The sequence below is a fragment of the Stigmatopora nigra genome, chromosome 16 (genome assembly GCF_051989575.1).
Source record: "Stigmatopora nigra isolate UIUO_SnigA chromosome 16, RoL_Snig_1.1, whole genome shotgun sequence".
In the NCBI taxonomy this organism is placed as follows: Eukaryota; Metazoa; Chordata; class Actinopteri; order Syngnathiformes; family Syngnathidae; genus Stigmatopora; species Stigmatopora nigra.
The window spans coordinates 2,444,850-2,471,197 of NC_135523.1; the positions used below are offsets into that span (position 1 = coordinate 2,444,850).

A 26,348-nucleotide genomic window follows, 5' to 3' on the forward strand; every position below is an offset into this window, starting at 1 on the left:
AATTAACACTTTAAAGTTAGTTTAAACCCACTATATTAATGTTTAAATATTTGTCACTTATTTTTTAGGATTTTTTTATTTTTTTTAATTAGCGGAATTGCTACATTAAATGTCGTCCGTATATTATCGTAATTAAAAAAGAAACGTGTCGAAAGTGCGTTTACAAACTAATTAAACATGTTTAAAAATATTGGATATGTGATGAGATGTTTGACGAATAATTGTTCAAACTCTAACACAAAAAAATATATACATTAAAAAAACTAACCAATTTATCGACGTAATTTCCTGTCAATCCCTCGTTGATGATTGGCTGGGTTCCAGCACCCCGGTGGGCCTTGAGGATAAGGAGTACAGAAGATTAATAAATAACTCCCCCCCCCCCCCCCCATATTTAACCATTAAGTTAATAAAATGTATTTCTTGGGTGAAGAAATTGTACAATACTGTCACCAAGTGACCACATAAGGAACGCACCATGATTTTACCCTTAAAAACTAAACCTCCAAAGTAACTGATCTCTTAATCAAATTAGAGTGAGATAATTTAAAAAAATAGAATCATATTAACAGTCAATGTGGTTTATTTGGCACAATCAAAAACAGGAAAACCGTCCAGACTTTTACAACAAAACCCCCTTTTTTAAGCGACGATAAGAAATCCAGCAAAACGCTTGGTTGCCTCTCCTCCAGCATTAAAATCAACTCATTCCTGACTTAACTGAGATTTAGCACCCAGTACTGATAGAGTGTTTAGGTTAAACACAAACAGACAAATTAAAAAAAAAAAAAAACCAAAACATACATTTACCTCTTCTTGCATGTTCCATATTTGTCAACCTGTGATACTATGAACAAGGAAACCCAAGTTATGAGTGGTTAGGATACGAGACTAAAAAATGAAGAAAATTAACTGCTGAAAATACAAGAAGACTTTTTCTGCGGGTGAAATGAAACAGACTTTTGAGGGCATCAAAACACACAATTTTAAAAATGACACACCCTGTACAAAACGATCTGTATCAATAGGCACTTCTTAAATAAGATTTTTTTTTTTGTAATAGTTTTTTCCATAATTTGTTGGTTCTTTTTCGTCCAAAATGGCACAACGGAACAGCCATTATCTGACGACGACGACGTGTATATCCGTCTGACTTCCTCTTGGGGCGCATTTGGACCGGCGAGTGAAGTGGTCCGGGCAGAGAGAGGGGAGGGGCTTGAGGGCGTGTCTTTTTAATTGGACTTCACTTTCCGTGATCTTGGCGAATCGGCGGCGTGCGAGTTGACCCCGTTGACGCCGTTAGCTAAAGCACACACGCAAATATGTGCTTAAATTATAAATGCTAAAAAATATATACCGTATTTTCAGGACTATAAGGCGCACTGAAGTCTTAAAATTTCTCCAAAATAGACAGTGCGACTTATAATCCAGTGTGCTTTATATATTTTTAGAAAAATTAAAATGTGTCATTCGTTGACAGTGCGCCTTATAATGTGGTGCGCCACATAGTCGTGAAAAAACGTTAGATAGAAAATAGTCCAGCTAAAATTCGATTTTAAAAAAACATTTATGAGTTGACTTTGCTATATTAGGCTTGTCTTGCAATTTTAAGTGGAGTTTTATTCAAATGACAAGTAGGGAAAGCTATTATTGTTTTTAATTTCATCGAGATTTTGTAGCGTTTTTAAGCGAACCGTGTCTTCTATTGAGATATGATAAACATGGCTCACCTCTCTCTTTCTTTCCTTTATTTTTGGACGGTGCCTGTTTCTTCTTAAGCGTCTGCAACGAAGAGTGCTCCCTCCAACGTCGTAGCTGGAAGTTGATAAACTTCCACATCATGAAGGCCTGTGTCAAACACACACCAGCCAGCACGGTCATTCTGCCCAAAAGAAAAAGTACATTTCAATCTCTCCGGGATCAAACTTCGAGTTTCCGTGTGACGCTCACCTCACAAAAAGAATGTTAAAGTTTCCAGTCAGCAAATTTAAGCCTTGGTTACTGGCGTTGGCCAAGCCGAAGCCCACCGTGAGGACGGTGAGGGACAAGGTGAGGAGTCGGCCCACCACGAAGAGGACGGCCCACACGCTAAAGCTGGAAAAAAAGACGAGAAGGCGTGTAAAAATGTATATTCGTTGATATTGACAAATCGGCAACGAACCCAAGTTGTCTGTTCTCGTTGCTGAAATAGATGAGTCGAGAGACATGGAAGAGAAGCTCCACAAAGTAGTGCAACACCATTAAGACCAAGCCTAGGCGGTTTAAACTGGAAAACAAACAAAAACAAGATGAGGAAATATGTACAAAAGGTCCAAACCCAGGCGGTTTAAACTGGACCCTTAATACATCTTAATAATCAACATTTCTGAGTGTTATACTTGAGAATGTAGGCGCTGGCAATGTGGACCAGGTACAGGAAGACGTAAACCAGCTGCCGAGGTATGTCCTCCTGAAAACGGTGAACACACAAAGAAAGGGAAAATATTTAGACGCCAGCACAACAATGCGACTTCAACGGAGGAAGAGCGACGGGAAGTGACTGCGGGGGGTCCAAACGTGGGTAAATAGTATGGTAATGTGGGAGAATAACATTGTTGTAGTTGAACGTTTTTAAAAGTGTGATGAAATAAATCATGTTATGAATTATATTCATGAGAGAGTTTAATCTCTAAGAGAGAGTTTAATATTTAAGTACTGTTTAATATCCAAGTACTGTTTAATATCCAAGTACTGTTTAATATCCAAGTACTGTTTAATATCCAAGTACTGTTTAATAACCAAGTAATGTTTAATATCCAAGTACTGGTTATTATCTAAGAACTGGTTATTATCTAAGTACTGTTTAATATCCAAGTACTGTTTAATATCCAAGTACTGTTTAATATCCAAGTACTGTTTAATATCCAAGTACTGTTTAATATCCAAGTACTGTTTAATATCCAATTACTGGTTATTATCTAAGAACTGGTTATTATCTAAGTACTTTTTAATATCCAAGTACTGTTTAATATCCAAGTACTGTTTAATATCCAAGTACTGTTTAATATCCAAGTACTGTTTAATATCCAAGTACTGTTTAATATCCAAGAACTGGTTATTATCTATGAACTGGTTATTATCTAAGTACTGTTTAATATCCAAGTACTGTTTAATATCTAAGCACTGTTTAATATCCAAGTACTGTTTAATATCCAAGTACTGTTTAAGATCCAAGTACTATTTAATATCCAAGTACTATTTAATATCCAAGTACTGTTTAATATCCAAGTACTGTGGAAAACAGTAGATATTTGTGTATTAAACTCTGTCATGAATATAATTTTGAGAGCTGGTTTAATAGCACTTAGATATTAAACAGTACTTTGATATTAAACTCTCTCTCATGAATATAATTTTGATACTCTGTCACCATTTGACAAAAATCCCATTACCTTTTTAGTCTTCTGGAAGTAGAGTTCAGGAAGTGAGTGAAGCCAGTAGCCCATCTGGCAGATGTAGTAGAACTTCACCTGCAGCCTGTCGAGCAAATATGAAAATTAACTCTATTAGTGCCATTGACCATAATAGCCATCCAATGGCAAAGCTGTTTTTATGTATTTTGAGCAGGTTACTTACGGCATGAGCATGTGCGGGTAGCTTTCCCACAGCGAACTGGGATTAGACATGAAGTTCTCCTACCATGCGGAAACACATTTGTTATATTATTGATTTTTTTTTAGTTTGTTTTGTTGATAGAGTCCCAGAATAAACGCAGTACTCACCGAGAGAAGGATGCTGGCACCCCAACCAAAGGAAAACAAGTAGAAAGCGCTGAGCTGGCCCGACTCGTTGAACTTGCTGTGTTTGGTTTTGGAGAAGTGCTTTTTGCGATTGATTTTCTGCGCGGCCACATTGACAATTAGGCAACAATGCGGCTCGACGGCAAGGGTTCCGGTGTTTTGGCACTTACGTCAAGAACGTATTCCTGGATAATGGCGTGCATGATGATTGCTACTAGCATGTAGAAGAAGATGGTGGCTAGGTCTTTGATGCCGTGGTGGAAATGGTTGATGGGGGTCTCCTCGGGGCCTTTTAAGACAATAAATGCCCAAAAAATTAGCTTCTAAAGTCATGTTTTGATGGAATATATTACATGTTTTAATCCTATAACTCTATATGATAAACATTTTATTATATATGCGTATCATAGTTGTTTTGGTTCAGAAAATACAAAAAGGAACTATTATGTTGAACAAATGCATTCCTTTTTGTATGCCTAATGTCATATAATATATCAAAATAAGTAAATTATAGGTAATTTGGTGAATTTTGTGATTAGGAAGCCCCTCCCTGCCTTGTATTCAAATGCATTTTTATTTATTTTATTGTCAATAAGTTACAGAGTGGTCAGATAAGACCAATGCTGCCTAGAACGCAATCAAAAACAAGAAGTTTGTTAATATTCAAACGAGCTGGGGGCTGTACAAGAGAATTTGACAAATAGGTCAAGATTAAAATTGGGTCAATAATTTTAATTAATTTTAATTCATCTTACCGTTTGTTGAGATGGTGACATTGTACTGGACTGTGATGAACAACACTGCGAATTTGGATGTGACCTGTTAAATTAAATAGAAGAGAAGTTTAAGTTAGAATTATTCTTAATTAGACATTTCTTCGATTTCTTTATTTATTTTATTGACTTAAGCGCATTCTTGGGCGCAACTTTGGCGCATCTTTTGTTTTAGGATGACGTTGCATTCAGTGCACCACAATCCTGTCGGAAAATTCTAAACAATATTTTTAAAAAGGGTTGAAAATAAGATTTAAGAATAAACCTCTGGGAAAAAATGGGTAAACAATTAAACCAGTTCTTGACTATGGTTAGAATTCGGCTAAAAACACCAAAAAAGAAAGTTGTGGTTCGTCGTAAAACTGAATGTTGGCAGCCTTTCCTCAGAATGCCACGTAACACATTCAACCATCCCTGTAAGCAAAGTACAGCTCATGTTTTACACAATCACAAACGGCAAAAAAGCAACACAATAACAATAAACTGCAAGTATATCGTATTTTTAATTAACACAAAATGTTGCGTTCAATGAACTTATTATTCCTTGTGGCGAACGTGCGTTCTGCCTGTTGACTCCAAATGTTTCCATACGGGAAATAAAGGGAATAAAATCGATATATTTGACTGAATTTCTATTTGAATGAGTTCCGAATATCGAACAGGGGAAAGAGAGAGTGTAAAACGGATAAACTTGGTCTCTTAAGAGGAAGTAAGACGGCGAAGAAAGACGACCAAGAGAGCCGAGTATGGTACGTAGCTGGCGGGGGAATGAGAGCCGAGCCCCCGCCGGTCGGCCCTGGAAGCTCCGTAAACGTCCTACCCATCTATCGAACATGCATATAGACTCTTACCTCGAACATGAGCCCGAGGAGGAACACCATAGCAACGCAGGATACAATATCGGCATGGTTCTGGATGATGAACTCGTGGCTCATCACCGGCGGGCTCTTGTTGCTCTTTTTTCGGATGCCCATGTCGACGAGGTTCGGGGTTGCTTCTTCTGCAGCGGTTCTCCTCTATGTTATTCTTATTGTATTTTTTTAAAGGTATTACAGCGTGGAAATGCTCGGTGGTTCAGTTTCCGTGCCTTTTCCCAAGGAACGCAAGGCCAGACAGAGATTAAATGGCGTGTCACTCTTAGCTCGAGTGGGAGGGTCCACAGCAGGCAGAGTTTCGGGCGCCCGGCTCGGTTCTCCTTCGGAAACCACTAAAGTTCTCGGGCGCCACCTATAGTATCGGAGAGAACACACAGCCTATTGAATTGCCTTGCATTTTAAAAGGCCAGTGCATCACATACCTGTCAACTGGTACGTTCTCGCCGTAATTGGTACAACTGAAAGCCCATTTTTATATTGGTACGCTGTACACATGAAAATGGTACGCTAAACGGTGATTTTGAGAATCGTTCCCGGAAACGCATGTCTGCCAAGTGATATATGTACCGGCGCCTCTGATTGGCTAAAAAAAAAAGATCATGATAAACATTTCGTTTTGTAACACTTTCACCATGTGATTTCCGTTTCCTGTTCCCTTGTTTATGTTTACTTTCATTTTGTTGTTCGTGATTTTTTACAAAAAAGTAAAGTGGTAAGATTTTCCATGTATTTATACATATATGTAAGGGCGAAAACAAAATTTGGTAAGATCACAAATGGTTCGAGGTTGACAGGTATGGCATCAATAATTTCACTTTCTGTTTATCCACCATCAGGTGATCTCTACTCAAGCCCCGCCCATAAAAAAAACATAGACATCACCTTGGTAACAGGTAAACCCTGCCACACCCCTGACGCAGTTGTGCTTATTACTGCAAACACCCACGCTTGACAACTTCATTGATGTCCATAATCTGACACACAAAAACGCATATCTGAGCTAAGAAGATTTCCAAGGAGTGCCACAAGTGTTTTTTTTACTTTGTTAATCCAAGTGCAATCTTGCATTGGCATGTTTTCAGCAACAACATCAAAAAACTTTGTATAATGTATATAAATTTTTCTGATTTTGCCCCTTTGAAATCAATAATTGCAATTTTTAATCATTTTTTCTGTGTTTTTAGATAGAAAATAATTTGTAAAATCTGAAAATACATTTAAAAAAAGCTAAAATAAACATTGTTTTAAACCCATAAAAAAACTAAATATTATGAGCTTTTAATGCAGTTCTTTTAATCAATTTATATAAAAAAATCAAAATATTATATCTAAAATGGTCCCACGTGAAATCAAGTTAACCACAATATCTACACGAGTATATAAGTATTTGAACTTTGTTACCGTAGACGGCATGTGCAATTACGTAAGACCGTCATCGTCCTTCCTTCTCTGTAAGGTGGAGCCTATCAAATACTTCCAAGACAAGAGTTTCTTTCCTTAACTGGCCTACGATTGGATAGCGATGCTTCCCAAGTGCTTTACGCAAAATTGCCTATCATCTGGCACTGAAAATCTCCAAACTGACCTTCGCTACACCAAACTGCGATGGCTTCTAACCGTCATAGGGCTTCTATTCTACTTTACAGATATCTGGACGGACTTAGGACTATCTTTGAAATACCTTCTAGATGAAGATTACATATGGTCCGCCTTGACGCTCTCCTTCGTCCTAGCCGGGTTGCTGGTTACTCAGATTTTCAGCCATGCCTGGTATGAGGACGACCTGGACGAGGCCTTGATTGACCCCCGCCGAGAATCCGTGGCGTGGGGGGCATCCCGGAGGACGCTGGTAGTCATCCACCTGTGTGGCTTCGGTATTTTCAGCAGGTGAGGATGCCTAGAAAACAATTCCAAAGTATGTGAGAAAACAGGGAGTGTACATACGTATGTTAGCTAGCTGTCCGCTAGCTTATATTTCTAGAAACCGGTGGAACAACATTGTGGATTTGTCTTGGATAGCCATTGCTATGAGAAAACATAGTTGCAATTCTTCTCATTTCTGGTCTTAAATCAGCGTCTGTAGAAAATAATAGATTATAATTGATCATTTCTTTGTTTTTATGCTATGTTTTAAGGTATTACCATTTACTGAGAAGTAGCTTTGGAGTAGTCTGGCTGGAGAAGGATTCTCTGAATAAGTCCGAGAAAAGGGAAGTGCACTTTGGCCTGTTTTGCCATGCTACCGATCTGAGCATGCTAAAACTATTCGAGGCATTCATGGAAAGCGTCCCTCAACTCCTGTTGCAGATCTACATCATACAACACCACAGCCAGGCTTCAGTTTTGCAGTGTACGTTCTCAGAGGTGGTTTTCCACTTAGCAAATTTTCACAAGACTTGACATTGTTGCAGCAGTCTATTGCTGAAAGAGCTTTGGAGGGACTCCACAGACCCATGCAGACCCAAAGCAATGACTAACATACACATACGTCTTGTCTTCCAGATATTTCCATGATCTTCTCCTTTTTCAACATCGCCTGGGCCTTGGTGGACTACCGCCGCTGTCTCCGCCGCTCCCTCCCTGACGTCCAGGAGATGCCATCCGGCCTACCTACCGCCATCTACCTCCTCTACAAACTCTTTACCATCGGAAGCCACGTCCTCAGCTACAGCCTCCTTCTAATTCTCAGCCCTTACTGCGTAATAGCCTTAACGGCCATTTTGTGGTTCTTGGGGACCCTATGGTCCCACGTCCTGAGGACCAACTTCTGCACCACCAGAAGACACGAAACAGTCTACCGCATCGTGGTCGGCTTCATCTTGACGCAAACCTTTTTCAATGTGAAAGGGAAGGACACCAAAAGAGACATGGTGGTGTACTATGTCGTCTACTCGTTGGTCAATTTGGTCTCGCCGTTGCTTTTGGGGTGTTTTAAACCGGAAATGAAGACGGAGATGTTTTTCCCGGTGATCAGCGGGCTGATTGTTGGGGGGACGGTGCTGGGAATAGTCTGCCTGTTGTTTTATTATCGACACTTGCATCCGAGGGGGAAGACACGGAATGGCGACGAGGTGGACGCCATTGGAAATAATGTCAAGACGATCAATAGGATGAGTAGGTTTCTGCTTTCTTGATGGACAGATAGCTAAAATGGTGGACAAGGGATGGACAACTGTAACAACCAACAAAGACGGACTGTCTTACAAAGACGGAAAGTACCATACTTTACAAGTTTACGTAAATATGGTGGGTCTGAGAAAGCCATTTCAAACTTCAACTTATTTTCTTAAAAAATATGTATACTGTGTAAGTATGTTTTATTTAGATAGGCCTATTTATTTGACTTGATTTCAGATTGTTCCACTGTTGCAACGCTATAGATAAAAAATATCATAAAATGGGGTCAAGTGCAATAAAATGAACATGAAGGACAAGAATTAACCATTTTTTTGTGATTAATGTCCAGTTTCCAAGTGTCATTATGTTTTACATTATAAAGTATACTTGAGGTCGAGCTGTAATGCACCAGATGCCCACTAGACGGCGACACCGTCATTGATATTTTATGCCAGTCTAATAAAAATTATATCTACATAGTAAGTAACTCGTCCTACAAAATATTTTCACATCCATATTTCATGTAAATTGGTGGACAAAAGTAGGAATTCCCTAAAAATAAACATATTGGCCATCCAAAGCAAACCTTAATGACAACATGGCTGACAACAACAAAGACATTGACAGTTTTGATTTAAACCAAAGTTGTCAATTAAGTATTCAATTAGTTTTTTAGCTCAGAAATCACAAGATAAAACTGAACACATTGTCTACCATTGACGTTAATGCAATACAGAAATCTCAGAGTTGTCCATATAGGGCCAAAACAAATGATGTCATCCTTTCAAATGATGGATATTCCCTCTCCCGCTACCTCCCGAATAAACTTACTCGTCGTGTTAAGCTGCCAAAAGTGCTTTTATCCGGTGCGTGAGGGGGGGATTTTTGGCACAATTTTGCCTGAGTGACTCACCTGAATAGTTCACGTCAGTGACGTGGAACCAACCAACTGAAGCATGACCCCCCCCCCAAAAAGCTAGTGACGCGTCATTTCTGGTTAATCTATAGCTCCCATCTCTTAATGCACCCCTAGAATGTGCTTAAAACGACATTAAGAGGCCATTTTGGCTCCAGTCTTTTCCTGATTTTTGCGTCCAAATCGAGCTTTAACAATAACAATTCCACATTTCAGATGTCAAAAAGAGATATTTGACATTGAGTGCAATGTGTGGATTCATTTTTAAAAATATATGTTGAAAAATAATTGCTGAATAAACTCGCACATCAGAAACTTTCATTTTGCATTCCAAAGTTCTCTATAAGTATTTTTTTGTCATTTCCAATTCCATGTTGTTTACAGGGTGCAATAACCAACATGATAGGATGGTGGCGCTCATTTTATAAGTAAAATTACATTGCTAGTATTACATATTGTAGCAAAATTCCTAAGCCAAATGGATTCACTTAACTAATATTTCTTTAGAATAAGAAAAAACTAAAAATGCCAGACAATGAGTTCATGAGAATTTCCCCCCCGACATTACCTCAACAGTATCCTGTATAGGGGGGGTTTCTACTATGCAGCGTGTGCGGTGCCCCCCACAATTTGTCCAGGCACAATAAACGCGGCATGGCAGTCCGTTTTCCATTAAAGCTTCAAAGTCCCCCAAAAAGCATGATTAATGAATGCCTGTAATGTTGCATGTCTTTAATTACCGTAATGCACCACTACCACTGCACCTTCCATGCATTAGCGAGCTGATTTTTTGGGGGTTTTCTCGGCAAGAGCGCCGTTAACGTTGCTTTAATCACGCGGCGTCGCGTCCTGACAAATGAGTTGGGGCAGTGACGGATTGGAAAGAGGGGGGCCGGGGAGGCTCATTATATGACTAACCTGGGTGATCAGAGCGTGGTGTACGGTTCACATGATTTTGTAAATAAAGGACATTCTTCCAACTGCGTCGGAACAATGTCGGAATTTGGCTGGAGGAGATTGCGTTTTGCTACATTTTTTAAAGGTCATATTCGTTATTTCTTGCCCCAAAATGGCGGCTGATAAGTTAACAATGGGTTGTCAAGTGCCCTGAAACCAACAAGATGAGCAAAAAGGGACCAATCAACAGAAAGCTAATAGCAAATAATCCAAAATGTACAAAAATTACCCTACATATACCTATACCTATACCTATACCTATACCCATACCTATACCCATACCTATACCTATAACTATACCCATACCCATACCCATACCCATACCCATACCCATACCATACCCATACCTATACCCATACCCATACCCATACCCATACCCATACCCATACCCATACCCATACCCATACCCATACCCATACCCATACCCATACCCATACCCATACCATACCCATACCCATACCCATACCTATACCCATACCCATACCCATACCCATACCCATACCCATACCCATACCCATACCCATACCTATACCCATACCTTTACCCATACCTATACCCATACCTATACCCATACCTATACCCATACCTATACCCATACCTATACCCATACCCATACCTATACCCATACCTATACCCATACCCATACCTATACCCATACCTATACCCATACCTATACCCATACCTATACCCATACCTATACCCATACCTATACATATACCCATTCATATACCTATACCCATACATATACATATACCCATACCCATACATATACCCATACATATACATATACCCATACCTATACATTTGTCTTCTGAGAAAAAAAACGCAATATCTTTAACTTTTACAAGAAAATGTCCACCAGGGATGCGACTAAGGGTGGTGGTCTGGGGCTTGGGCCCCCTCTGGCAGCTTATCACGGCAGGCCCCGGGTTCCCCAGAGCGCAGCCCGAGATGCCACGGCCGATTAGAGGCGGGACGCGGCGTCTTTGATGGTGGCCGCGGCCAAATTTGTTCTACACGGAGCCGGCGCTAATGTGATTACGGACAGTGATCCATTAAATCTACTGTAAAAATGCCGGGTTTGAACTCGATACTGGCGGAGAAACACGAGAGGTGCTGGGAAGGATTTAAAACAGGCTTTGATGTCATATTTAACCCATCTGTAGAGAGAAGGGGAAAAAATGTACAAAAAACATATTTTGGGCTGAGAAAGTCAGATAGAGGAAGGTGGGTATAAAATAGCCAATTTGTATATGTTAGCTAAGGCCTGCTAAGTTGCTCCCAAAACAAAAGGACGTGCATTTTTCAGTAGATGGCGCTCTCAATGCACATATAAGAATGAGGGATGGCTGCATTGAGCAGAGGCCATTCAGGCCAGAAGACACCTGATAGCACCTCATTACCCATCAGCACTCTGCACTCATTAGACAAGAGGCTCCCTCCCTACCTCCACCCATCCCTCCCCAAGCTTTTGTTCGCCTAAAAGCAGCCACTGTCCACCCCCCTCCCCTCCACGTGACGAATACACGTTAAGATGGCTCACTAGCCGCCATTGACGGGGCGAAACGTCCAAATAATTTGACATGGCGGGCCTCCAGGTCAAAAGGTCGTGGATGTCGAGCACTGTCAATTACACAGGTTGGAATATTTTAGATATAATATTTAGATTTGTTTTTATAAATGGATTAAAAGAATTGGATTAAAGACTTAAATTATAGATCTAAAACAACTTTTTTAAAATATTTTTTTAGATTTTACTAAATGATTTTTGACTAAAAACAGCAAAAATTGATTAAAAAATGACAATTATTGATTTAAAAGAGGGAAATTCAGGAAATTGAATATACATCTATACACTTCATTTTAATTTGAAAAGTTAGCACTCATGATTTACTTTCCCGGGCCACACAAAATGATGCAGCGGGCCAGATTTGGCCCCCGAGCCGCCACTTTGACTGTGATTTAACAAAAATTCAAGATTTACCTCTCCAAACATACTAGTTTTCCCCTCATTTTAAAAAGACAATAAGACCAGGAGAAAGCTGAAAATGTTGAACAAAAATACATATTTTCTTACCCCTATTTATGCTGTAAGCCCCTAAATATAAAATCATAACAAAACTCTGCAATCTGGTTGCTAGATTTCCTTTTCTTTTCCATAGCCGTAATAATATTAAAACATTTTAAAAAATGTGATCTAAATAAAAACTATTCCCATGCGTGTGACACTCCTGACATTTGCGGAATGATGATCCGCTTAATTAATAATTCATCAAAAATGGATTGACTTAAACAACAGTACAGTAAAGATCTGGCGCATGATCGATGAGGTCGGGCTTTGGTTTTTGGCTCGCATGACCACGGATTCTGTGCGAGCGAGGGCAGCCGGCCACTTCTTGACACTAAAAGGACGATTGGGTTTCAAGTCCACCCCAGATCCGGTTTCAACCCGACAATCAAGCGCTTGCACACTGGCTATTGATAAAATAGGGCAAAATATACATCTGGAGGAATACAAATAGCTGCAAAAAATCTTTTGGTGCATAAAAAACCCTATTTTACATATTTTTTAGCTACTCTTTGCAGAGGATCAAGAATCTACGCATATACTTTCAACCTAAATGTGTGGGTGTTGGTGTAAAATCAATTTTTACAAGTGGAACGTTGTCATGTTTCAGATTATATATCAAGGTATTCAAATCACACACATACACAGAGATCCAAGATGGCGGCTGGAATAAATTTAGCGCCCTTGAGGCGCCAGTCAGGACATACCAAATGTTGATGATAGTGATGATGAATGGTCGCAATATTTAATAGCACATAAAGATTACCAGTGATTCCAATTTGGGAATTTTTTTTTTAGAGTGGCCAAAAAAACAAGGGTACTCGAACGCCTCGTTATAAAGACATGGATGAAATCATCAAAAATGTAAAACCCTCGTAACCGCTAATGCCACCGAAATGAGACTCCATCTTGAAGTCGGGCTAGGCCAGTTAACCGTTAGCGTTCCTCTAGTTTGTTCGGCCCTTGGAACGGAGTGCTCCCATTGGCTGAGCTGAGTGACAGTGAGTTTCGGGCGACAGCTGAACAGCAATATGAGTGGGGGGGGGGGGGGGGGGGTGGCTACATCGACCTTAAAAATGTGACAGATGGGCCGGGTCATCACAAGATATGATACATATAAAAAAGTGCATCCGTTAACAGTACAAAATGAAACATAAACAGAAAAAAAGGACTCAAGTATTAACATACTCATCATTAAAGTAAAAAGTATAAAGTACAAAGTCAAGTAAAAAGGAATGTGTTAAGAAATAATAGTAGTTTGCCCATGTCTGAACTAGATACTCCCCCTAGTGGCCAGTTAAATACTCCACTTTTATATTATTATTCCTCCACTATTAGCTTTTCATCCACTATATATACACATACTATTATCCAACTGTCTAATTAAAAATACACAAATATGACTTTTTGGCATTGCACCCCTCGTAGCCACGCCCAAAAATTGGCCACACCCCCTCTTTTTGTCACATACCCCTTGCCTTGTCACAGCCCAGCCCTGATGGATGGTCGGGGTCACTAGTTCAGCTGTGGAGTTCAAGCCCGCGGGCTCCACGGGACCCTCACCCGCCTCCCCCCCAACCCGACACGCACAGCGGTCTGCCCACGGCACCCCCCTAACCGCCTCCCCCCTCCGTCTTCCACCAAAGCGGGCACTCAGCTGAGAAAACTCATAACTCTTCCCCCCCGAAGCGTCTCCCCTCCGACACCCGTCGGTAACACTTTCATTCCTCGCAGGGCCCTCAAATAGACGCCGTCCGGCGCGGCGGGGTCACATAAATCAGCGCCAGGGGTCGGACTGGTGGCGACCAATCCGTCAGAGCCGTGGATGGGAAAGAGCCACACTTATCTCTTCATTGGGATGCCTAAATCTGTTTTTTTGGGGGCTTCAATTGAATTCGGTAGATGGCATTGATAATTGATTAGTATAGAAAAATGACAGCGAGTGTAGATTCTTGATCCTCTGCAAAGATTAGCGCATATTATAACCTCAAATGCTAAATTGTCTTTATTTTAACTTGCGTTAAAAAGCAATTTATGGAATATTAATGTTTTATTTTGATTCAAACGCCATTTTTTCTGAATTTTAAACCTAAAAAATATACAAAGAAGAAATCTTGTCTTTGTATATTTTTTAGCTTTAAAATTAAGAAAAAATGGCGTTTGAGTCAAAATAAAAGTATGAATATTCCACAAATTGCTTTATAATTAAAGTTAAAATATCAATTTTGGATTAATGTATTTATGTATTAAAGAGGAAAAATATACAATTATTTTAACTACATAAGATGAACAAAAAAAACATTAAAACTGATTTTAAATGAAGGTTGCAAACCAAAATAATGTTTGAATATTTAGTTTTACATTAAAAAAACAATATAGCAAATAAACTATATGATTTTAAATCAAATCAATGTCAGACAGTATAATTAAAACCCACTTTACTTTTAAAAATACAACAAAAAAAAATCAATTTTCCCCATCCAATCCTGTTCCCCTTCAAAACAACATAAACAAACCCGATTTGCAACCGATTTCAAACTCCCCCCCCCATGTGGACATTTACTGTTCCGGGACCACATGGCGAGTCCCCCCAAAAAAGTGGATCTGGAGAGTGTCGGATTGTGAAGCGGAATCGACGTTGACGCTGAACTGCGTAGGGAGGGAGGCGGAGGTCAGCAGACGACGAGTGTTGCCGCCGGGGGTCCGGTACTTTTGAAAGACGGCAATTATCAGCATTAGTCGGCGGCCCCCCAACCGACCCGTATCGTTAAAAGCTAGCGGAAATGACAGCAATCACCACCGATTTCCCAACGAGATGCGGGACGGGTGGACACACACACTAACATAACCCACCCACACACACCCACACAAACCAGAGATCCATCCCAGAATTGCAGTGGGATTGACTGACAATTAAGATATCAAACCAGATCGTGACCGCTCACTGACAGCTGCTACAATTGTTTGCACCTGAAGCGAACTACAACCCCCCTGCCCCCTGTCTCAAAATGGCGCCTTACATGTCTGTAACAGATTAAGCCCGCTTTAACTGGTGGCCACGTTTTCACCTTGGCGCGACTGATTCAGTCCAGACTCATCTTGCAAATTCCTAAAAAAATCGGAATGCCTTGAGATACGTTTATATACTCACAACTCAAAACAAAATTTCCAGTGATTAACACAGCTTAAAAGACCATCAAGTTGTTTTACCTACCTAATATTTCGTAATACATTCCATTTTACTTTACCTTGTACTTTATATTTGTACTTAAATTATGAGTGATGAGAATGTTAATACTTTAGTCATTTTTTCTGTTTATATTTCATATGTACTGTTAACGGATGCACTTTTTTTATATGTATCACATCTTATGCTGACCCCGCCCATCCATTTTTAAACCCAATGTGGCCCCCAGCCCAAAAAATGTCCCCACCCCTGTACTAAACTATAATATCATATATTCTTGATCCTCCACAAAGAGTGGCTAAACTAACATTTAGGCCCAAACTAGGCTACAACTTGACATGGGCGACCTGAACAATTTCCCAATCCCAGATTGCTTTCTTCAATTAATCCAGGTTGACCGACGAAGACGACGCCGCCCCTCCCTGTCCCACCCGGCATGAATGGACCCACTGTCGCCCCTTGGCCACCCACGCTTATGGGAATCCGCAAAGTCGTATTCTAAAATCTGTCAATGCGATCCACCTGTAAGTGAAGCGCTCTTTTGTCCGCGATCTTTCGCTGCTTACCTGAGGAGAGTTAACCTCCGGGTCAACGACATGGCCGCCGCCGCCGACTTTCACGATTGGCTGGGCTTTGGCCGGGGTTCTGTGGAGGCGCTTTGTTGTTGCGGAGGAGGAGGGCGCCGTTTCCTCTTGGCTCGGCCCTTCGTCACATACCTCTGGGAAACGGACCTGGGAATGCAGATATCAATTAGACGACATCAGATTGGACTTTTTGGACAATAACTGTATTACGTTTTTAGCTTGTCACAGAGTTTGGGCAGGAATACGAACATAAAAACACAATTTTCAATACCATGAAGACAGACAGGCCAATTATTAATGATTGCAATACCCCTTAATAACCTATAAATGTGTACAAAGGGGGAAAAATCAGGAAATATAATATCCATACAATATACATACAATATACTATTCCTTTGAATTTGATCCTAAAACAGAAAGTTTGCACTTATGATTGACTTACTCAGGCCGCAAAAAAGTATGTGGCGGGCCACATTTGGCCCTCGGGCCACCACTTTGACAACTATGCTATAGACTGGGTACATTGCTTGCTGACACGTTATATTTATACATTAAAAATGTGTATATCCGCGTGTGTATATAAATATAAGCAGTCGACAATTACATTTTCATCTATCAAGATTATTCTTACAAAAAACTAACTTTAAAAACAAAAATCCCATACAAAAATATGCCATACACAATTTAAAATGGTAAAAAATATGTATAAATTGACCAGTATGTGAACAGACTGTATTAGGCTTGCTAACATTTGTATTTAAAAAGCTCATTCCTTTACTTTAGGAATTATTAATCCACAAACACATTACTACTAACAAGAATAGAATGTTTTGTTTTTATCAAGTACAACACATTCTTGCCCCCAAATAAAAGCAAAAATCCTTGTTTTAGAACAGCCTGTCCCCAAAATGTCCGCCCAACCCCAAAAGCATCAAATTGACGAAAAAAAGCCACATCAAAGTTTTTCCCCAAATGTGATGTTACCGCACATAAAACAAGCGTCCTAAACAAAGCGTCTTTTTTTGCACTTAAGCATGCTATTTAAAAGTAAGCATCCCAGATTGTGCCGTAATTGAAGCATGCGCCTCCTCCACATTGTATAAATCATTGGTAAAAAAATTGCAGGAAAACTTCTAAACAAAACGCCAAGTCAATTAACGACGCATGGCGAGCTCCAAAAAAATGGGAGTCGTGGCGGAGGATAAATATTTGTGTGTTTACAAGAATATTTGAAGGATGAGCCGTGGGGGATTCGGGTTTCACGCCAGGGCGCTCGCTCGCTATCTAGCGTCCGTAGCTTTAAACAAATGACGCCATTGGGTTAAGTTCATTTGATTAATGTTGTCGTGCTAGAAAGGAAACATCATTACGGGTCACGGGTTGCGGCGTTATTTGAATTCTATGGAAATGTGTGTGTTTTTAAGACAGTTTAGACAGGTGTGCAACAAATTGTTGTTTGTTTACCAGTGAATTGAAACTCGACGGTTCAAACACTATTTTGATACTTAATTGCATTGTAGTAGTACATTTTGTATTTTAAAAAGTGCATTGTAGTTGTACATATTGTATATAAAAGTGCATTGTAGTAGTAAATATTGTATTTTAAAAAGTGCATTGTAGTACTACATATTGTATATAAAAAAGTGCATTGTAGTACTACATATTTTATATAAAAAAGTGCATTGTAGTACTACATATTGTATGTAAAAAAGTGCATTGTAGTACTACATATTGTATATAAAAAAGTGTATTGTAGTAGTACATATTGTATATAAAAAAGTGTATTGTAGTAGTACATATTGTAAATAAGTGTATTGTATTAGTACATATTGTATATGAAAAAGTGCATTGTAGTACTACATATTTTATATAAAAAAGTGCATTGTAGTACTACATATTGAATATAAAAAAGTGTATTGTAGTAGTACATAGTGTATATAAAAAGTGCATGTAATGGTAGATATGGTATATTAAAAAGTGCATTGTATAAGTACATACTGTATATAAAAAAGTGCATTCTACTAGTACATATTGTATATAAAAAGTGCATTGTATTAGTAACTTTTGTATATAAAAAGTGCTTTGTAGTAGTTCATGTTGTATATAAAAAAGTGCATTGTAGGAGTACATATTGTATGTAAAAAGTGCATTGTATTAGTACCTATTGTATATAAAAAGTGGTTTGCATTGGTTAGTACATATTGTATATAAAAAAGTGCATTGTAGGAGTACATATTGTATGTAAAAAATGCATTGTAATAGTACATATTGTATATAAAATCAGTCTTGTTTCCAAAACTGGAGTTGGAAGCCACCAAAGTAGCCTGCCGGCATAGTATGTTAGCGATACGGCTAATGACGGCGCTCGGGCGTGACCTAGACTTTGTCTCCCAGACAGCGCCCGAGGCCTAAATCGCACATCCGCCCTTTTTTTTGTGTGGGTCTATAGACCTAACAAAAGCATCCCGAGCTCAGGGCAATATTTGTGTGAAAAGATACTGCATGACAGCCATGATGAATGCTAGCAATATTTCCCAAGAAGAAGAAAAGTGTGTGACACCTTCAGGTCTTTTGGCACAATACGACATTGTGGCATTGTTAGCGTAGCCTAGCGTGACAATTACGAAGAGTACTCGGGTTGCTCAATTTACAATGTTTGGCCTATCAAAATGTATCAAAATGAAGCTAATTCTGCTTAGCTAGCTAGCGTAGTCCTCGTATATAAATCTGGAACGTTTTTTTCCCATTTCTGGACATTCTGTGCGGTCAACCGAGCGTACCCACAGATTTGTTCATTGTTATCAAGCACCCCCGGCATCCTTTTCCCCATTCCTACGGGTATTAGCGGTGATGACAATGCTTTCCATTGCACGCTGATTATTTACAATCCTTGTAAACAAAGTGTAAGCACAAACTACACAGCGAGTTCCTTCCAATGGCGCATATCAACGGTTATTACGGCTACAAAAAGAACACGTAAATGAGACCATGTGAACATTTAAAACCTTTAAGGACACCGCATGCCAACGTCATTAAAGGATTACAATGTTTTTTAACACGGCGAGCTCCAATAAAGAATCTTAAACCTCAATTGAACAGACGCAGATAAACAAATTTGATGCTTTGATTTGCAGGCAATCATTGGAGATTTTAAGAAATGTTGACTCAACTTGTGGTTGGTAAAGTTAAAACTAACCAGGAGGGAAAAATGTACTGTATTTTGCTGTTTAATAGGGGGTGCATAAATGTTTTGCAGACTAAAACTACTTACTACTTAGGTTAATACTACTTAGTGGTGAATAAAGTCTTAATATATATATTAAATGGCTGGGGTATATTAAATGGCGCACAAACGGGAGGTTTAAAAAAGCAAAAATCATTTAAAATACTTTTTTGGGCAAGATTTGTATGGTGTTCATGGGGGCATAAATATAGATACTTAAGTACAGTAAAATTCCAAGTCGGACTTAATATATATATTAAACGGCAGGGGGTATATTAAATGGCGCACAAACGGGAGGCTAAAAAAGCAAAAATCATTTAATATCGTATATTAAACAGCAAAATACGATATAGGTTGGACTACTTTTTTTTAGGGGTCATTCCTCACCAATGGACGCCAACGGTAACCCGATGCGGTTGTGAGCGTCTCTACTTGATAGTCATGGACGGCTTGAAAATGTCTAAATTCAGCAGCGTTGTCCTCCCGGCTAAAAAACTAGCTTGTCTTTTATCAGTCTCCACAAAAGGGGATGTATGTGTGTGTTTGTGTTTTTGTGTGTGTGTGAAAACTCACATTAATCTCCATGAGTGGACACTGGCAGGTGTTAACCTATGTCAGCGCTCATCGCCATGGCAACAGACTTGCGACACCTGGACAGGTTGAGGGATATCTAGGGAAAAACACAAATAGACAACAAGAGATGAACAAATGAGTTTGGGGGCTTAAATTAGAAGTATTGAATATTGTAAGCTTTTAAAATATATTTTTAGATTTTACAAAATGATTTTTGAACTAAAAACAGAAAAAAATATTTAAAAAATGACAATTATTGATTTAAAAGGGGGAAAATCAGGAAATTTAATATACATATATACTCTTCATTTGAATTTGATCCTAAAACAGAAAGTCAGCACTCATGATTGACTTTCCCGGGCCACAAAAAATGATATGTGGGCCACATTTGGCCCCCACACCGCCACTTTGCCTTAGGCAATCTCAAAACCCCCAAAAACTGAGCCCAAATGTGGATACTTTAGGGCTTAAGTGTCTTTTTAAGGCCTAAAAACAAGCCAATTACAGTATGATTCTGGACAATAGGCTCAATCCATTCTTTAACCACAGAATCATTTTTAATAGGGATTTTCTACAGGAAATGCTGAAGGACTTTACCATGGAATGTCGGAGAAAAAAGGGGGCACACTAGGGATTGCCAAAGGGGGTCAACACCCCCCCGGGAGACTCGAACCCTACGGCCCCAGACTGGAGACAGAAATCGGGATCTCTAGTGGTCTGGCCCAGCTGTCATTTTTCTAATCATTTCTTTATTTTGCAGGAAGAGGCTGTCGCCAGGGGAAACGCGCCACTTCCGGCCAGTCCGGGGGGGTTTGGTGGGGGTTTGGAACCCGACGCCGGGACCCGGGACGTCTGTGGCCGACATCACAAGGGAGCCACGCCGCCTTTCATCCCGATGCCTGTGTTTCTTTGCTTTTTTTGTGGGTTTTTTTTTGCTTTCTTTGCTTTTTTTTGGCCCTCTATGAACACAAGTCATCCACCCCCCACCCCCCAGACCGCCACTCATCCTCGAGGGGGTGTAACCTGACTTCTCGGGACTAATAGTTTGCCTTTGACATCTAAATGATTATTTAGAGTTTCATTTTGAGTTTGCTGACACTGGGATAAGATCTAATGAAGTGAAATGGGTTTACTGGTTGAAACTGACCACAAGATATTTGTCACCTACTATATATATATATATTTTTTTTTAGGGGGGTTAAAATCAAACAGCAAATATTTAAATGAATGAACAGTAGAAAAAAATCACGGTTATTCATGGGTATGATTGACATTTTTTTATCATATAAAACTATTATTATTATTCAAAGGGAGAGATGGGAATTTCTGCCCGGCAACAAAAAACTTTTGTTTTGGTTTCCCTATCAAAAAAGATTTGGGGATTTCTGCCCAGCAACAAGACATTTTTGTTTTGGTTTCCTCATCAAAAAGTGCCTTATTAAAAATATTGACTACATCATTGTTACTTTCTCCTGTCATACACCCAAATAATTCCCAATGATTGTTTTGTGACTACCGTATTTTCACGACTATAAGGCGCACTGGATTATAAGTCGCCTTGACTATTTTAGAGAAAATTTAAAACTTTTAAGTGCGCCTTATAGTCATGAAAATACAATACCTGAAAACTAAAAACAGCACCAAACCTTGGGAAAAGCCTTGACCAAAATAAAACACCCCCCACCCCAATCTGGCAACCCGGCAGTCCAGCCTAATCAAGCCCAGTCTCTCAATAATCAGGAAAGCCATTTTTTTTTTGGCCTACCACTGCCCACCCATTCACACTGATTATCCCATTGACGACATATGGAAAAAATGAGGTAAACATCAATATCACAAAGGCAACGATTCCCTGTGACATTACAGCGTTCTGTACAAAAAAACTGCAGATTTTGTCCTAAAAAGAGCAAGTTTGAAATGTAAACATTTTGCGAGACTGATTGGTGTCCAACCGCAGGACCATTACCTGTCTGTCGACTCTGAGCAGCGTTTGCGGCCTTGATGAGATGTGTGTGCGTGTTTGCTGTGTGATTAAGTATGATTGAACCGGGGGCCTCCTTCAAAAAAGACCCCCAAAAAATCCTCTGGCTAAGATCAGAGGCAGTTAGCACCACTGAGGAGTGACAACGTCGTCGTTAGAATCGCCACAGACGGCCATAAATGTCCAATCTATTCAAACTAGGAGGATTTAGGATGTTTTCATTTTTGTTGTTCTTTACAGAGGATGAAGAATATATGCCTATGAGTATTCTTATGCTATACATTGATGGTGAAAGATGTCCAATCCATTAAAACTGGGAGGATTTAGAATTTTTAAAAGTTTGTTGTTCTTCACAGAGGATGAAGAATATATGCCTATGAGATATAACTACATTTTTGATGAATATGTAAATATTTAAATAAAATAGTAAAATATACATATATAAAATACTGAGGATGAAGAATATATGCTTACATTTTTGATGAATATGTAAATACATAACAAAAACGGAAAAATATACATGTATATAAAATACAGAGAATAAAGACTGATTTTTAACAATGGTATGAAATCAATTAAATAATACACAGAAATGCCTATAAGAATTTTGATATCATTTTTTGACAGTCATTGTTCAATCCCTGCCATCCCTCCCAGTCCAAACAGATGAGACATCATGATGGGCAGCCAATGAGCTCGCTCTCTTTATCATTTTCCAGGTGATTGACAGCTCAGGGGATCAACACGAGGGCAAGACGGATACGCCAGCTGCGTCATTTGCAATTGGCAGCTGTGTAATGGCCGCCATTAAATCCGGGCTTTACTTTTGGGCCATCTGCATTATTGTGGGGGTGTACTGTCGAGGGGGGTACTGTTGGGGGGCTTCCCCTTGCCACCCCCTCAACGGATCTCATGTCGCATTCTGCCACAGCCAAACTACACTCGCACAAGTCAACACCCACACCAAGTTACCCTATACTATATCCTGTATGTATACAAATACACTTTGGGTGCATTATACTTCAAAATATTAACAAAAAACAGTAGACGCAAATCCCTTTAAGAATCTAAATTAGAATGACCGTATTTTCCGGACTATAGTCATAATTTATCCTAATCTGTCTAGGCCTTCCATTTATATTAAAATTTGACTTTTTTATATATATTTTTTTAAAACTCTGACTGCCCACTAAGATAACTGGTTACCATCCCTCTCCTCTCAACCAGATTGGTCGCCTACCCCTGATGATTTAAGCACCTGAAGACAATTTAAAAACGCAACACATGAATCTTTACTCCAAAAGTTTTTTTTTTTAAATCATCATGTCATCACGGCCATCTTTGAAAGTCTCCACCACCAATATCTACTCCTCAAGCTCCCCAAAGGCAACCCCATTAAAACCCGCGCGCTGTATTATAGTTCTTCTGCTAGACTCATCACCTACTTGGTCTCCTTTGAAAAACAAAAAGACAGACAAAATCTAAGCGGGCGACTCTAAAGTAAAAAGGCATCCTTCACGTCTAAATAAATCTGACAAAGCCATGCTTTATGACACGAATTCGCCGCTCGCCACTGTCAACCGTCTTAGCAGATGTCGCTCTTGGCTGGAAGTCCAGCGACCGCTCGCCCCGACGCTTATATCGACGTGTCCTGTTATTCTTTATGGCTTCCATAGGCACTAAAGAGGAGAGGAGTTATTTTCTTTTCATTACCGAGGCCCCCCCACCCCCCAGTTTTAGCCCCCCAAATTCTTTTCAATTAAAGTTTTGATCCCGGCAGATGCTGGAGACATTATGTGGACGGATCGAGACGGGACGGGCGTCTTTTCGGGCTGTAAATCTGAACCGGGACGTCTTCTAACATGGCAAACGTTGTCTTCTTGACCCAAAATGGCCGTCGAGGAGTATCGGGACTCGGCAGCGTGAATAATTTATCCCGAAACCCTATCGCCGTGTTTGTATCGGTTTCCGTCATAAAGTGGGGGCGTGACCGTACGGTAGAGGGTCAGAGACGTCGGGCGTAAATCTGCCGGAGACTGTACGTCGGAGGCGGGGCTTAATGATGACCGTGACAAATAAGGCCAAGAAAGTTTGGAGAAGGTTTGATGGTGGTCTTGTCATCTGGAAATGTGGACCAGAAAGTCCAGAAAAGGACGGCCTGGTCTTAAAATATAAAAAATGATCTTGTCCTGGTCTTAAAATTGTTCAAAAACGGGCTTTTTTTGGGGAAAATACAATCGTTTTTTGTATATTAGTGAACTATGTGACTTAAATGTAGTCATTTTTAACTGCTATTTAAATAAATTGTACTATATATTAACATTAAATGTTGTTTTAATCTTCAAACTCAATCAATAAAACGTCAACAGGCAAAGCTAAAACAAGCAATGACATCACAACAGTCGCATCATTATTTTTAACAAACATCACATTAAAGGGCTTAAAATAGTGTTTTTTAATCCTAAAAAAATGTAAGCATTACAACTGAAAAAAATATTTCAAATGTAATATTGCCTAAATAAATAAACAAACAAAAACATAGTACTATATTTTGTGCTACGCAACATTACCAAAGTATCAATATTCCATTGATAAAATATTGATTGCGATATAACTAACAAAAACATTTCTCTGCCAGACCTCATTTTGTCTCACAAATGGAGCCTGAAAATCGAAAACTTCAACTCAAAACCTCCACATTTTAGTCAGTAGAGCAATGGGAAGATTCCCAGTTCTCCCAACAATGAGTAAAAAACCCCAACAATGTCCACTTGGACGGGAAATTGCATCAACAGTTGCATTACAATACGAAGCTCATGTTAACTTGACCGTTTGGTTGCCAAACAGAACCCGGAAACTGGATCGCCATTGTTCCAGCTCGTGTATTTTGCTGTACAACGCTGGAAAGTGAAACGCAACCTGGTGTAGATGCTTGTCAAGACTTGGATTGAATTACAAATAACAAGTGAAGATGACTTTAGGTGGTCATGTGACCATGCCTGATTTTAAAAGGGAAACAAAGTACTAAAATGGAATGGATTTGATGGAATTTATCCTTATTTTTTAAAGAGTTTTAAACACTTTTACAATGTTTGTATGGTAAAGTAGGTTCAACCAGTTAAAATTAATGTAGCAAGCTATAAATAAGACATGCTAACATTGAGACTTTGCCTCTAAAGCAAAGATTTACCAACTCCAAAACTCAGTTGGGTCCAACCAAAATGTGGTCCTCCCAATTTTTGGTACCAGATCCTGATCTGGTATGGAAGCGATTCAAGAAAAACTGAATTCTTCTAAAAGTTTTAAGCGTTTCTCAATCAAATAATTGATTGGAACGAAAGCCATGGACTTCCAAAGACAATCAAAGAGTCCAAATCCAATGAAACTGGGCAAAGACTCGATAGTATGGACAATTTTGGTGTCCTATTTTTTAGGAGTGACGGTAGCCAACACCCCACGGAGCCTCCCATCCACCCAGGATTGGACTTTCTCTGGCAGGTAGCTGTTAACTTCCCTCAAGGTGTGCCTGGCCTGGTTCAACTTGGACTTGACTTTAGAGAGCTCCCTCCGTTGTTCATTGACGATCTGTATGAGTTGACTTCTGGGTTTCTCGATCTTCTCGATGTGGTGTAGCAAGGCCAACTCCCTCTGCTCTAGCTGCCGGCGTAAATTATTGATGGTAGCCTCGTAGCGGTCAAACTTAGCCTTCTGTGCGCTAACGTTCCGGACTAGGATCTCAGCCGGTTCCACCGACTGTGAGTCCTTGACTTCGGCGAAAACTTTCCCCTTAATGCGGGTGATCTCCTTGATTAATTTCTTGGGGTCGTGGATCAGGGACAGGGACGCCTCGATGTCCATACTGAGGTTCCGGATAAATGTAGTCTTAGCCGAGACCCGTGACTCCAGTTTATGGATGTTAGCTTGCTGACTTTTGACACGGTGGTCCAGGAACTTGATCTTCTCGGTCAGATCGCGGTGTTTACGCATGATCATACCCGAGTGCTTTTTGGTGAAGATGTGAGCCTTCTGTTCGATTTCATACTTGTTCCACATGGCCTCCACTTCCTTCTCCATCCTGGTGACGCGTTCTGTCAAGGACGCCGTTCGCTTCTGCTCTCTTTGTAGCTTCTCCGTTAAGGTCTCCATCTGAAGTAAAGTATCGCATTGTTCCGTCCTCCGTTTCTCCACCTCCACAAACCTCCTCTCCAACTTCTCCCTCAACCTCTCATTCTCCTTGACCTTATTCTCCGAGGTAGTCAACAAAGTCTCCACCCTATCCGTCATAACCTTGTTCTTCATCTTAGCCGTCCTTATA

General features: G+C 39.8%; 2 protein-coding genes across 3 annotated transcripts; one reads left to right on the forward strand and one right to left on the reverse strand.

The window, feature by feature from the left end:
* Positions 1 to 565: 565 nt before the first annotated feature.
* tram1 (translocation associated membrane protein 1) lies at positions 566 to 20,149 on the reverse strand. Of its 2 annotated transcripts, XM_077736406.1 has the most exons (14): positions 20,053 to 20,149; positions 16,239 to 16,403; positions 7,109 to 7,324; positions 5,404 to 5,779; positions 4,535 to 4,598; positions 3,950 to 4,068; positions 3,762 to 3,878; positions 3,616 to 3,674; positions 3,432 to 3,516; positions 2,379 to 2,449; positions 2,162 to 2,266; positions 1,951 to 2,094; positions 1,731 to 1,882; positions 566 to 1,303 (listed from the first exon to the last, which is right to left on the reverse strand). In XM_077736406.1, the coding sequence occupies exons 4-14, from the start codon at positions 5,524 to 5,526 to the stop codon at positions 1,233 to 1,235; spliced, it is 1,110 nt and encodes a 369-aa protein (XP_077592532.1). In that variant the 5' UTR covers positions 5,527 to 5,779; positions 7,109 to 7,324; positions 16,239 to 16,403; positions 20,053 to 20,149; the 3' UTR covers positions 566 to 1,232. The 2 variants fall into 2 exon arrangements, with proteins under 2 accessions (XP_077592532.1, XP_077592533.1); XM_077736407.1 differs by lacking the exons at positions 16,239 to 16,403; positions 20,053 to 20,149 and having other exon boundaries at positions 7,109 to 7,337.
* On the forward strand, positions 6,878 to 8,831 carry xkr9 (XK, Kell blood group complex subunit-related family, member 9). Its single transcript, XM_077736405.1, has 3 exons — positions 6,878 to 7,314; positions 7,563 to 7,777; positions 7,930 to 8,831. Exons 1-3 carry the CDS (start codon positions 6,950 to 6,952, stop codon positions 8,559 to 8,561), a joined length of 1,212 nt encoding a protein of 403 aa, XP_077592531.1. The 5' UTR covers positions 6,878 to 6,949; the 3' UTR covers positions 8,562 to 8,831.
* Positions 20,150 to 26,348: the final 6,199 nt, after the last annotated feature.

Bases quoted from the DNA above. Each gene is read 5' to 3' on its own strand.
- tram1 (XM_077736406.1), bottom strand. From the start codon at position 5,526: ATGGGCATCCGAAAAAAGAGCAACAAGAGCCCGCCGGTGATGAGCCAC. The intron at 4,599-5,403 runs GTAAGAGTCTAT...TTAATTTAACAG, and splicing joins TCCTCGGGCTCATGTTCGAG to GTCACATCCAAATTCGCAGT. The intron at 3,675-3,761 runs GTGAGTACTGCG...TCCGCATGGTAG, and splicing joins GTGCCAGCATCCTTCTCTCG to GAGAACTTCATGTCTAATCC.
- xkr9 (XM_077736405.1), top strand. From the start codon at position 6,950: ATGCTTCCCAAGTGCTTTACGCAAAATTGCCTATCATCTGGCACTGAA. The intron at 7,315-7,562 runs GTGAGGATGCCT...CTATGTTTTAAG, and splicing joins GGCTTCGGTATTTTCAGCAG to GTATTACCATTTACTGAGAA. The intron at 7,778-7,929 runs GTACGTTCTCAG...CTTGTCTTCCAG, and splicing joins CCAGGCTTCAGTTTTGCAGT to ATATTTCCATGATCTTCTCC.